A 12,024-nucleotide genomic window follows, 5' to 3' on the forward strand; every position below is an offset into this window, starting at 1 on the left:
AAAAAAAAAACCAACACGACAACTTAGAGGTAGCTTTTATAACAAATGACCAAACCTTCCAGCTCTTTAACAAGCAGGGTTAATAATACCAAGTTTGGTAACGAGTAATGCACAAAGAAATACGCAACATAAGAAAAAAACAAACAAATCTCTTCGCCGTGGCACTTATTTTTTTTTTCCGTGTACGCATTGCTTCAATCATGTTCGCAATGCACCTTTCCAACACACGCTAACTAACAAATAAAAACAAAAGAAGAACTCCCCCAAAAAACAACAAAACAAAACGAATGAAACAAAAGGGAAAATTAAAATACACAAAAGGAACATGAGGTCACAAAAACGAGGTAATTCAAGTACAATGTGTTGAGATCAAACTCAAGGTAAATCATAAGAAAAAAACAAAACCCACAACAACAAAACAAGACGAGAGAGAGAGAGAGACGAAGTGCAGGGACAAAAACCACAGAGAAAGAGTTGATTTATTCTGTCATCTTACTGGTCGCCCCCTAAGCTGCTGGGCTGTGTCTCGTCCAATCAGTGATCTCCCCCTTCTTGGATATGTGATCAACCAGATACAACGCTGTGACGTGCAGTGATATTCATCAAAACTCCCAAGGTTCAACCATAATACCTGACTGCGTATACCGTAAAGGTCTAATGCTGCATTTCAAAGGTGTAAGAAAAGACTTTGCCGACTTGTAGTCAGAGAAAATGTTGGAGCAGGAGTTTCTCAGGTTATGTGTTTTTTCCCCCCCCCCAAGCGAACCAAGGTCAGTGTTACAGCTTAGCATGAAATATCACGCCTGCTTTACAGCTGTTACCCTTTTCCCTATGCTGTGTTGTAAACAGGTATCCAACACACATCCTTTTAGCTATATCTTTGCCAAAAGCCTCAGTGGTAATTCAAATCAGTGCAACTACATTTGGGAATATGCATCATCTGAATACAATATCTGTAACATAACGCAGGACCTGCCAGTACTCAAGTGGTGCACATTCCAAAATAAACCTCACTTCCACACAATGACCTGGGGCTCGTGGATGAAAAGGTGCGTAGCCCAGCAAGTCTTGCCTGCTGGAACGTAAGCATGCATGCTGTTAATGTTGGATGGAGAAAGTCTTCCAGTGTGACCCACTGGAAACTAATCATAACCTGGGAATTACTGACTGAAAGGCAGCATTAACCTGCTACAGTATGTATGCTTACATGGTAGTAGAAGCCGGGCTTACAAGCGTTCACATTCATGTCACTATGCCATATAACAGTCTTCAAACTGCCACACCACCTATGACAAACATTAAGGTGTGCAGCTAAGGCATCCTCAACATTTACAACTAGCAGGTAAAGTCACAGGACTCTCACAGACAGCAACCTTTTCCCAAGTCACTTTCCGCTGCTTGGATTTCAAATCACTCCGGTGAACTGACAGATCTCTTGCAGTTGAAGTGTTTGCGTGTCAGTCAGTTTATGTACTTTCTTGTTAGTGTGGGAAAAATGATAGTCATCTGGTTAAACTTACATGGATACAAGCAGTCCAGTTATCTATTGCTCAATAAGTGAATAGGCAGGGTTTAATGTGAAATATTGTAGCGAGTTATGAGCGGATGAAAAAAAAAGTATATACCTTGCTGACGTCAAACAGAGACTGTTGTCGTAGTTTGTTTTACTTGTGCAATTAAGCCGTAATAAACTACGATGCAGAGCAAAAAAGATAAAAAATAAAAATATATATATATGTATGTATATATATGATGAAAAAGTAACACAAGTTAGCCTGTGGCTCTCTGGGGAGAACCGTGAGTGGCCAGTTGTGACTCAACCTTCTCCAGCCCTCATCTGAAAGAGATGCAGAACGAGGAAGACTACTGAGAACACTTTCGACACTTCCGACAAAGAGCAGCGCTAGCATTTTCCCCACTCACAACCAAATGGGTGCTTGGTTTGCAGCATTAAATTAATGCTTCTACTCGTCCAGTTCAACTGTTTTCATCTCCTGCATAAGCCTACCGGCTCTGCTGCTGATTCTCAGGGGCTATCTCACTGCCACCATTGGGATCTGAAGGTTTTTCAGACATGGACAGGATAACGGGCAGATTTCTGTGAAAACTGCTCATGCATAAAACAAAAAAGGTGACAAAACCTATACATCCTCTACTGGAAAAGGAGAAGGTTGCGTGTATGTCCCCCCCAAAGCTGTTCATTTACTCCACAGTATTAGTTTCTTCAGGATGCATACATGTTAAAAAACATGTCTCTGTCTTCTTCTGAGATATTTTTTTATGTAGTTCGTAACCAGAAAGATGTAGGTTTGCAGTGATACTTTGAGCATGAAAGCACAAAGTACCACTGCAGAACAAACCCCCCCCCAAAAAGTTTTCCATTTTTTGAGCAAAACAAGACCTCAAAACGCAGTGAAGGCTCCCGACAGCATGGATGTAGAGGTTCAGATAGCCCTTGAGAATCTGCTTTCTCAACTCAGCAGCATCCAAGAAGTCACTTCCTTGCAGCTTGCTCACTTTATGGCGCTGCATGAAATGACCTGAAACAATAACACAGTTGCAGATGTAGTGAATGACCCGGTGAATCCGAACAATGGTGGAGAATTGATCTCCGTGTCCAAGACTTCCTCTTCTTAGCACGTTTACCCCACCATCACCACCCTTTCCCCCCACCCCGCCCTCATCGCTTGCCTTTGCATGAAAACAAAAAACAGAAAACAAACCCTCTTGCTTTCCAGTCACTTCTCGTTGACATTCCTCGATCGTCAACACTCATGCCTCCTATCCGCTTTGTTACATTCCCCTTACCTCTCAACCCATCCCCTACCCTCTTCATTCACTTTCCTAGACTCAGACATAGCAGAGGTACAGGTAGGTCTTCTCTATACGCCAGTCTGGGGGGATGTCTTCGGGCTTGTGGCCTTTCATGTGCTTCTGCATGGCTGACAGGCTGGGGCAGTACTCCAGGCAGATGGTGCATTGGTAGGGCGAGGCGCCATTGTGGGTGCGCAGGTGCTTGATCATGGCCGAGTAGTCCCTGGATCGCTGGTGGCACAGCTTGCACTCGAATGGCTTCTCACCTAAAGATGAATACAACAGTGTTAGCCTAAGTGTGACGTTAAACAGCAAATAAAGGAATTCAGTACTGAAATCCATTAGAGGGATGGAAAAACTGTACTAGTCTGTAAGATGTTACTGATAAGTGCATGACTTCTGCTTCTTTGCCTTAAAACTTATTAACTTTATTTAATGCAATGAGAAAAATCCTTGCTGTTCAAAATGCAGTAAAAAATGTGTGTATTTCTACAGCCAACGATTTTAAATTACATTTGAGTTATATATATATATATATATATTTTTTTTTTCTAACATAAGTCAGATAAACACACAAACAGCAAATGGACCAACAGGTTAGCAACTGTCTGAGCTGCTTCTGAGGATTCAGCTACTGTTCTGTGTCTTCAATCACCAAGGCCGCAGCAGTCAAAGGTATACTAAGTTATTTTGAATATCTGGATGTCAGAAAAATCTTACAGATTTTCAAGTTAAACATTGCCTCAAAAGAGGAGCTAAGGTGAAGGTGGTTCATCCCTGTCAGTTAGGTTTCACTACATGGTCTGTTTTGACCTTGTGTTGCCATCTTTATGTCTTTGGACAACAGCCAGACCCAAGATGTAATCAACCCAAATCTACCGACAGTTTAAACATGGTGTCTTTTGCACCAAAGAAGTAAAAGTTGTGGGAGAGAAAAAAAATCCCATCACCACTAAGAGATTTTTTTCTCTGTGTGGCTCACAAGAAACATTGACGCTATTATGATAATTGAACGATGCATCTAAAAAGTGACAAGTCAAAACCCAGAGGTGAAATCCCAAATGTCTTCCAGACGACACTGTGCACCAGTAAAAGATAATGGTAACTCTTTAAAGTCATTCTCAACAGCCTTCGATAATTGATACAAATCAGAAGTGAGAGGAGAATAAAAAGCTCCAAGTACATTAGTGCAGTTTTCTCACCTCTGAGAAATAAATAGAATACCCGTCAGGTCCAGTCAAAGTATCCCCTCACAGCAGCAGCGCACATGATGATTTGTTTACTAATTATTCTTACTTTAAAGGGATAGAACTGTTTCCATGTCATTATTTTATTAAAATACCCCTGTGTAAAGAGATTTTTGAAGGATCAAGGTTTTAGTTACATCAGGCTGTGCAACAGAAGAAAAAGAAAAGGAGATGTTCTGCTATTAAAACTAATATACATGGAATATTATGCCAGCAGTTTTAAAGTACATGCAGAGGATAATTTAACATATACTTTATTTGTTATTACTTGTAAAAACTGTAAAATTCAAAATTCAGCTCTTAGTACTTATTAGAGTGAGTAGCGGTAGAAATATGCTCAAAATGACCCAAATTAGAGAATACAAGAGTTATAAGAGACTCTCTAAATCATATCACCTGTTTACCTGTGATAAGAACCAGTCAGTACAATCAGAAGAAGAAAGAAATTCCAGGCGTATTTACTTTTATAGAATATGATCTAATCAACTAATCTACAGCACATTACAAGAAAATACAGCTGACGACACCGAGAACTCCTGCAAGTGTCATAAATCATAGTGCAACACTGCTTTCTTGCTGTGGGGGCTGCTATATTCCAGAGGCACATTTCAATTCAGCAACAGCGGCCAGCCTAAATGTGCTAATGATTTGAGTGATGGCACGGAATAATCCACCAGCGCTCAAGCCGGCAGACGCAAATTAGACATGTAAATGCTGACCTTTACCAATGGCATTTGAAATGAGCTGTCGGAAGTGATCTGGCCCAGCGCTCGCTGTCACCTTTCAGCTAGATCTTTGCGCATGTGTGCTGCGAAACGTCCGACTTTGTGCCTCTGCTGCCCAGCCCGTCTGCTCCTTTGAATCCCCGGTTAACCTTGACCTCCACAGGGCCCGGGTTACGCTTCCATTGAGCCAATAAGCATAAATACAGTGTTGCAGGCCCCGCGCTTCTTTGTAGCAGTGTGGACACCTGCATGATGTTGATATTGATAACCAGACTGTAAACAGGGTCGCTTCAAATAACCAGCTAATAATGAATTGCAAATAGGGCCCAGGTATTGATCCGCCATTGGCATTTGGAATGTGTGGAGAGGACGGGTCGGGGAGGGGTTGGGTTGCCAATGTCGATGATTCATCAAGCAGCTCCCTTTTGTGCGAGGTGGCCTTTGACTGTGAGCTTGTCACTTGCTCTTGTTATCTGCTGTTGCTCTCCAGCTTAACGCAAAGCCCCCCTCCCCAACACAAAAGGCGAAAGGGTGGATGGGGGGGGGAAGCCAATTATTGGACAGGCTGCCTTGATAGTGTGGCTTAACAGCTGGTTTATTGAATGGGAGATGGGAGGGTGCTGCTATGTGTGTGTTTGAGAAAAAGGGATGGTGAGGAAGCATAAACCTTTGGCTGTGTGCCATCCTGGTGAGCACTTGTGGTATCCTCGCTCACTCTGCTACGTAGCACGCACTCATTCTCCAGGGCACCTAGCTTATCACTGTGTCAACATCTTTATGGGGCTCTAAATATACTAAGATCAATACAAAGTCTTCTGAGACATTCATCTACTGTATCTCAGCAACAAAGATATTCATCTGGTTTGGTCTGCGCCTTGCAACTTGGATTTTCTAGAAGAGAGTCCCTTAACAGGCTCCCCCATCATGCACCATATGTTTTAGAACACCTCATTACTGCAGTTTATGCTCTTTCTGCAAGTGAGGTGAGAAGAACTTAGTACAGTAAAAGACTCAAAAGCAAGTGTAAAACACTAGTCTGGCCTTTTTCACATAGCTGCTATCACCTGCAAAATTAATTTGTTAACATATTGTATCTGAAATGATCTGGCATCCATTTTTGTCCTGCCCAAGTTTGGGGGTCACTGGGCCTCTACAGACACCAAAACATTTGTTAACTGAGTATATATGAAAAATGTTGAACAGGAAGTTCTACAGTTTTTTGCTCTGAAACAAAAAGCTAAAGTTGTTGTGATGCTACACTGTGTTGCACACGATAGATTTTCATTTTCTACCGCAAACAACACAGAATCAAGTGAGAATAAATAGTTCCGAATGCTTTGATTGTTATCCATTATCGCTAAAGCCTTTACTTATTTTGGTCACAGTACCTGTGTGCACACGGTAGTGGGTTTCCAGCTGGTGCTTGAGGCTGAACTTCTTCCCACACCCGTTACATTCATAGGGCTTCTCTCCGGTGTGGATGCGCTTGTGGCCCTTCAGCGTGCTCTCATCTCGGAAGCAGCTCCCGCAGAACTCACACTCAAATGGGTGGTCCCCGGCTAAAATGTGGAAAGAAAAAATAGGACACATTCACACAAACTGCTGATGACATTGTATCATAAAAAGGCTAAAGACTGCACTGGTTGAGCTCGTGAAAAGATAGCTCGAAGGGTTAATGACAACTCAGTGAAAATGACAGCACCAAGAAGCTTAGGTTTTGTCTTTATTTACATGTACAATTCAAGTGTTACTCTAGTAATTGTGACAAAGAAGAACGTCAAATGTCTGAAAATAGCTTCCACCTTCAAAAAAAATTAGAAAGCTACTGTGAAGGAAGCCGCATTGCAAAATGTTTTACTTTATCTGATTATTTTGTCGGGGTTGTGCACAATGCAAGAGCAGCATGCAGTATCTTCCAATGCGTAGCTACATAAAGCCTTTAATAACAGCAGACAATTATAACCCATCTTTTGTCTTTGTCTACAAATCACCTGCGCTGTTGTTTTGCTTTGTCCAAACCCTTAAATAATTGTAGCCTGTCATGGCTGCTCACCAGCCTCGAGATGTATTATTGACCATGCAGACCCAGTGTCACAATGCACTAATGGATCACCTAACTAATGTGCAAACCTAGGATAAAGAAGTGAGTTTGTCATCACAGAATCTATTATCCTTGGATATATATGTGTTTAAGCAGACCCAAATTCAGGCATTTGTCTTTAACTGGTCTAGTCGTAGAGTCCAAATTACTCTGCATCCTCGATCACTGCCATGTAGCCGGTCCTAAAACACAATATTTGTATTTTAGACAGTGTGTCATCATCACGGTTAAATGACAATGCCTAAAAATGTAAATGAAGATAAATGTACCATGTCTTGACATTCACTGGCAGCATGTTGACTGGCTTATATTAGCCTCCTTACGCCCCGTCTCCACCCTTCCTTAATTTTTCCTTAGATAGCATCATATTTCCTTCCTGAGACATCGCAGTTATTGTAGGCATCAGACTGCTGGCGGTTGTATAGCATGCATGCTTTCAGAAATGAAAATGATAACATTCTCCCCCTCATGCTGCCACTGCACAGGTCCCCACAGGGCTGCTGTAATGCATATTCAGATGTCAGTGATCAGGGATATTATGATTTGCAGGAGCCTCTCACCAGCAGTCCAAAGACTAATTGTATTTCCGTGTTTGATGAGGGGCTGCTTCTTGCGTCATTTGCTTCCCCCCAGTGTTACACTCTCCATCCAAGTAATGTTGTGGATATTTATTAATGTATTTCACTCTACCGCTGCAGGTTTAAGTCACCATCAGTGACCTATGCCTTTCATTATCTGCCTGTCCAAGTAGCAACGTGCCAGAGAATAAATTGCATTTCTCGTTATGTGCTGCTACCACTGCCCCGCTGTTAAGAGACTATTTCACTTCCATCCTGCATATTTTATTTGAGATTTTATGTATGCACATAGAGTATGCACACATGTAACTGGTTTATTTAGAAGGAGAGACAAAGAAAGGATGGGAAAGGAATGTAAACTGGATACTCTTTAAATGTTGATCACGTGTCGGCTATGTTATACTTTTGGGGAGGGAAATGTTTTCAAAGCCTTCTGATGCTGGATGCATTCCCATTAAAGGGAATGCTGGGGATTGGAGGGGGTAAAGGGGGAGGGATAAAACTGAGACAGGGATGGAGCAGGGGATGTGGGTGTATATGGTGGCAGTGGTGGGGGCTGGGCAAAAATCAATAAAAGTGACAGTCTTTATTTGTCTGCATGAAGTTATCAGTGGCTCCCGCTGTAAGACATTGTGCTCTTTCTAGCGTTTCAACCACAGCAGAGATCACAATCCATCACAGAGCTCGGTGGGCTTGCACGATGCTGCAAGAATAATAATTGAGCTCAGATTCACCTGCCTTTAATTAAGGCCTCCGATCAAACCAGCAAGTGGGATGCTAATACTTGAAGAATGTCTGTGGAGGGCTATTTACGTTTAGATGCATGTTTCTGTGCTAACGTGTGCTGTTGGCAAACATCAAAAATATTCCATTAGTAGGAAAGAACTTGATTCATTTGATAATATAATAAAGGATTTCTGCACAATACAGATTTCTACACAATATGTATTCTGTATGTTTGTGATGGTGAGTTAGTGCTATTTAAATTAAATTGGAAAACACAATAAAGAGTTTTGGAGAGTGTCCATGATCTCTCTTATAGCTTTGTAAATGATCTGAAGCTTAGATTTGGTTTATAAATCACTTCAATTTAACCCATTTACACTGACTTTATCTCAAGTTACTGTAGACATTTATGCAAATCTTACAAGAAATAACAGCAATAAACAAAAAGCAAGAAGAAAACAACCTCAAAATCATATTTGACAACAATGCAAAACAAAAAAAATAGTTTTCCTATACCCAAACACACAAATCAATGCTACAGTTACTGCGCTAAAGTAAGGGTGCCTCTGTTAGTCTGTGCTGGCTACAACTGCTTTAGCTATATATAATGAATAGACAACAAATATATAATATTCAGGCTTAGAGACCCAGTGTAAATCTAATTAAGGAGCTTCTGGTATCAGCAGAAGCTAAAAAATAACCGTGGTATAACATACAGAGGGGGTTCGGTCTCACTCAAGCACCCTGTTGCTGGATGCTCATCACGCATGTTATCTCCCATTGCCACTCGGGGACGCCAAAGTGCAAAGTTGCACTGCAGAGTTTTATATAAGTCGGACACAATTCTGTAATCACATTGTGAGAATGTAAAGGAGCAGACAAGGCTTCATTTTGTCAGGATATATTCTCATGGGAGGCGGAGAATAATAGGAACACGTCCTCCGTCCATCCCAAATCTGCTACTATTACTTCCCCCATCTCTCCATCCTTCCATTCTTGCTTTCCTCTTTATTTTCTCTCCATTTCTCCATCCCTCTGTGGTGTGACCACATGGCAGGGACGCGACAGATGAGGACCCGGCAAAGTGAGGTGGAACCACAGCATGGTGACTGAACCCAAGGGTGCCCCCGAGCATCACCACCTGCGTCTCCTGACCCCTCCTCATCACCTCCTTTGACACCCCAAAGGACTGCTGAGGGTTCCTGTGCCCATGGGCACACGGTGCGTGTTCATTATATACGGTAAGAGGCTGTAAATCACCAGGCTCCATCACTGCCAGGACCAGAAACTGCCTCATTCTCTCTCTCTCTAAATTCAATTCAGCCCTCTCTCGCTCTCTCTCTCTTTCTGGCTGTAGCACTATCAAATACAGCTGCGAACACAAAACACCCCGCCACAGCAGACAGCAAATTGGCCCAGAGTTAAAAAAAAAAAAAAAAAAAGGGAAAAAAAAAACAGACACTTACACACAGACAGTGCACAACAACAGAATATTAATGAAGGTCTGGTCTGTAAAGAGAGAGTGTGTATGTCTGTGTGCATGTGGTGCCGGGGAAGAAAAATAACACAGCTGCTATGACTGCCACTTTTTATGAGCCAACATTGTGCATTTGTGCGTGAGTGCTCGAACCTATACTGTACTACATGCGCGAAATAAAGACAAAAATAAATTTAACAGATAGGCAACATCGCAGTAAGAATGTGCAATAGGATGTTAAGGGGAGGTAATGAAACCGCAGGTGGATGGAAGAAAATGAAAACACAGTGATGGAGGCGAAAGAGAGATGGCAAGATTAAGATGCTGAAATAAACACCATTAAATCAGGTTGTTTTTTTTTTCCTGCTTCCTCGTCCTAAACGGTGATCCAGTGTCAAAGCCCGCACCAGCAAGGCTGCGTTCAAAAGATAAAGCTGCAGACAGGTAAAATGAAGCACGCGTAATGAATGTCCATAAAAGTACTTTTGCTGCTTTCTGCTGTCAGCTGATACAACCGAATAGTGAGTCAACCAATAACCAAGCAATATCTAGAATGCTTTGTATGGAAGATGAGCTGCCATTGTCTGTCTATAAAAATTAAGGTTGAATACCAGGAATTGAGGTTTTGGTATTTACTGGGGATTTTTTGTCAAAACTGAGCCGTGCTTCTGGGAAAATACCTGCCAGGAACCAGTGCATCCATGATACATTTGTGTGCTGGAAACAACTGCGCGCACTGGAACAAAGACACCTCATCCAAACCTCATTTACCACACAACTGTCACACCTAAACGCCAAAGTCTGCCACTGAAAAGCCATTATTACGGTAATATAATATGGATCAGCGTTTCTCCTGCAGTGTTTTGTTTTCAATTACTTTCCATGTTTCAGTGTCTGCCTTAAGTCCAGATGAGAGGAAATACAATTTTTCCAGGTCTGAATGAAGCGGAAGGCTAAATCTGTAAGAACAGCACACCCTCCGAAAACAACAAAAACAGATCAACCATCACTAAATCAGAATAAGAGAACAGACAAGAAGAATGAATTAATTTTGTGATTTAACTTGGCATATAACTAACTGCTTTTCCCAAAATTAGAAAAACAAAGAGAAAAAAATGGCGGCATGTGAAAGGTTTTTCTCCTCCCTTTGCAAAGCAGGTTTTGTCAACAGGGACACTGTTGTGCTGCTTTAATATATAATGCAAGTGTAATATAATATAATATAATACTTACATGAAAATATACAATGATGTCACAATTATTATAATATATGCTTTTTTAGATTTAAATTTTGGAGTTTACATGAAACAAAAATTCATTTTGGTTTTTTATTTTAAAGCACAGTTTTTTAAGGAATCATTTTTAAATCGAGAGAAAACCTATAGAGCTGAACCTTCATTCAAAAAGTAATTTACACATATCTCAGATCTTAAATTTAAATGTGTTCAGTGATGAGTCTTTATTAATCCAGACAAAATATGACACCAAATGGAAACATCTCTTAGTCACTACTTCCATTTATCAAAGTAATTAGTTAGCAATTACTAAGCACTGTTAGCTTTTGCAATATGGATAAACTGTCTTTGATAGCGTATGCCATTAATCAGCATTAATGACAACGGTTTTGATGTTTTTAGGACCAGAACTAAAACTATAGAAGGAAGAGCCAATGGTTCCCATTTTATCTGCTTTTTGGCGCTTGCATAAACTTAACTAGAAGTAAATAAATAAAACAAATGCTCATTACTGCAGAAACTTTGGTTGGTTTAAAGATTTCCTTTCCAATACATGGCAGCTTTCTTTATGCAATTTGCTTTTAATCACTCAAATGTCTTGAGCTGAGCTGTCTTACAGAATCCAGACGAGAAAAGATCCTAGCTGATAAGAACATACAGATGGACATAATTTATTTACATTTACAGACTTACATTACTGCAGCTTTGCCTCTAGGGCTACATTCAGACAGGCTTAACGTCTAATTTATCTTTACAGATACACCCCTTTGCATGCTCACTTAATCTATATTTCTTTTTGAATGGAATATTCTCCTAGAAAATACATGCACAAAACAAGCGAGGATGGCACTTTAGTTAAGGTGTAGATCTAACGTTTGATACAAGTGAAAATAAGTTAATTAGGGCGTTATTAATTGAATCGTTTCCACATCTTAACCCAACCAACCCTTTTATGGGTTCTGCATGTTTGATGCATCCGATAAAACTTGAAAACACAACATTGATACATTAAAGAACAAATAACAAAATATAAAGAAAAGAATTAGACAAAAATCCGAACTTGAACTTTGCTAGGTGAGAGTGCACGTGTCTCTGCATCACATGAAGGTAAAGTTATAAGG

At 40.8% G+C, this 12,024-nt stretch overlaps 1 protein-coding gene across 1 annotated transcript in view; it reads right to left on the reverse strand.

Annotated features, from left to right (window-relative positions):
- Positions 1 to 287: 287 nt before the first annotated feature.
- LOC113030806 (zinc finger and BTB domain-containing protein 16-A) overlaps positions 288 to 12,024 on the reverse strand; it is a 50,330-nt gene continuing 38,593 nt past the window's right edge. Inside the window, exons 3-4 of the mRNA XM_026182526.1 lie at positions 6,175 to 6,345; positions 288 to 3,080 (exon numbers count right to left, since the gene is read on the reverse strand). Coding sequence (XP_026038311.1) covers positions 2,851 to 3,080; positions 6,175 to 6,345 — 401 coding nt within the window. The 3' untranslated portion in view covers positions 288 to 2,850. The remainder of the gene's footprint in view (positions 3,081 to 6,174; positions 6,346 to 12,024) is intronic.

The sequence above is a fragment of the Astatotilapia calliptera genome, chromosome 10 (genome assembly GCF_900246225.1).
Source record: "Astatotilapia calliptera chromosome 10, fAstCal1.2, whole genome shotgun sequence".
Classification (NCBI taxonomy): Eukaryota; Metazoa; Chordata; class Actinopteri; order Cichliformes; family Cichlidae; genus Astatotilapia; species Astatotilapia calliptera.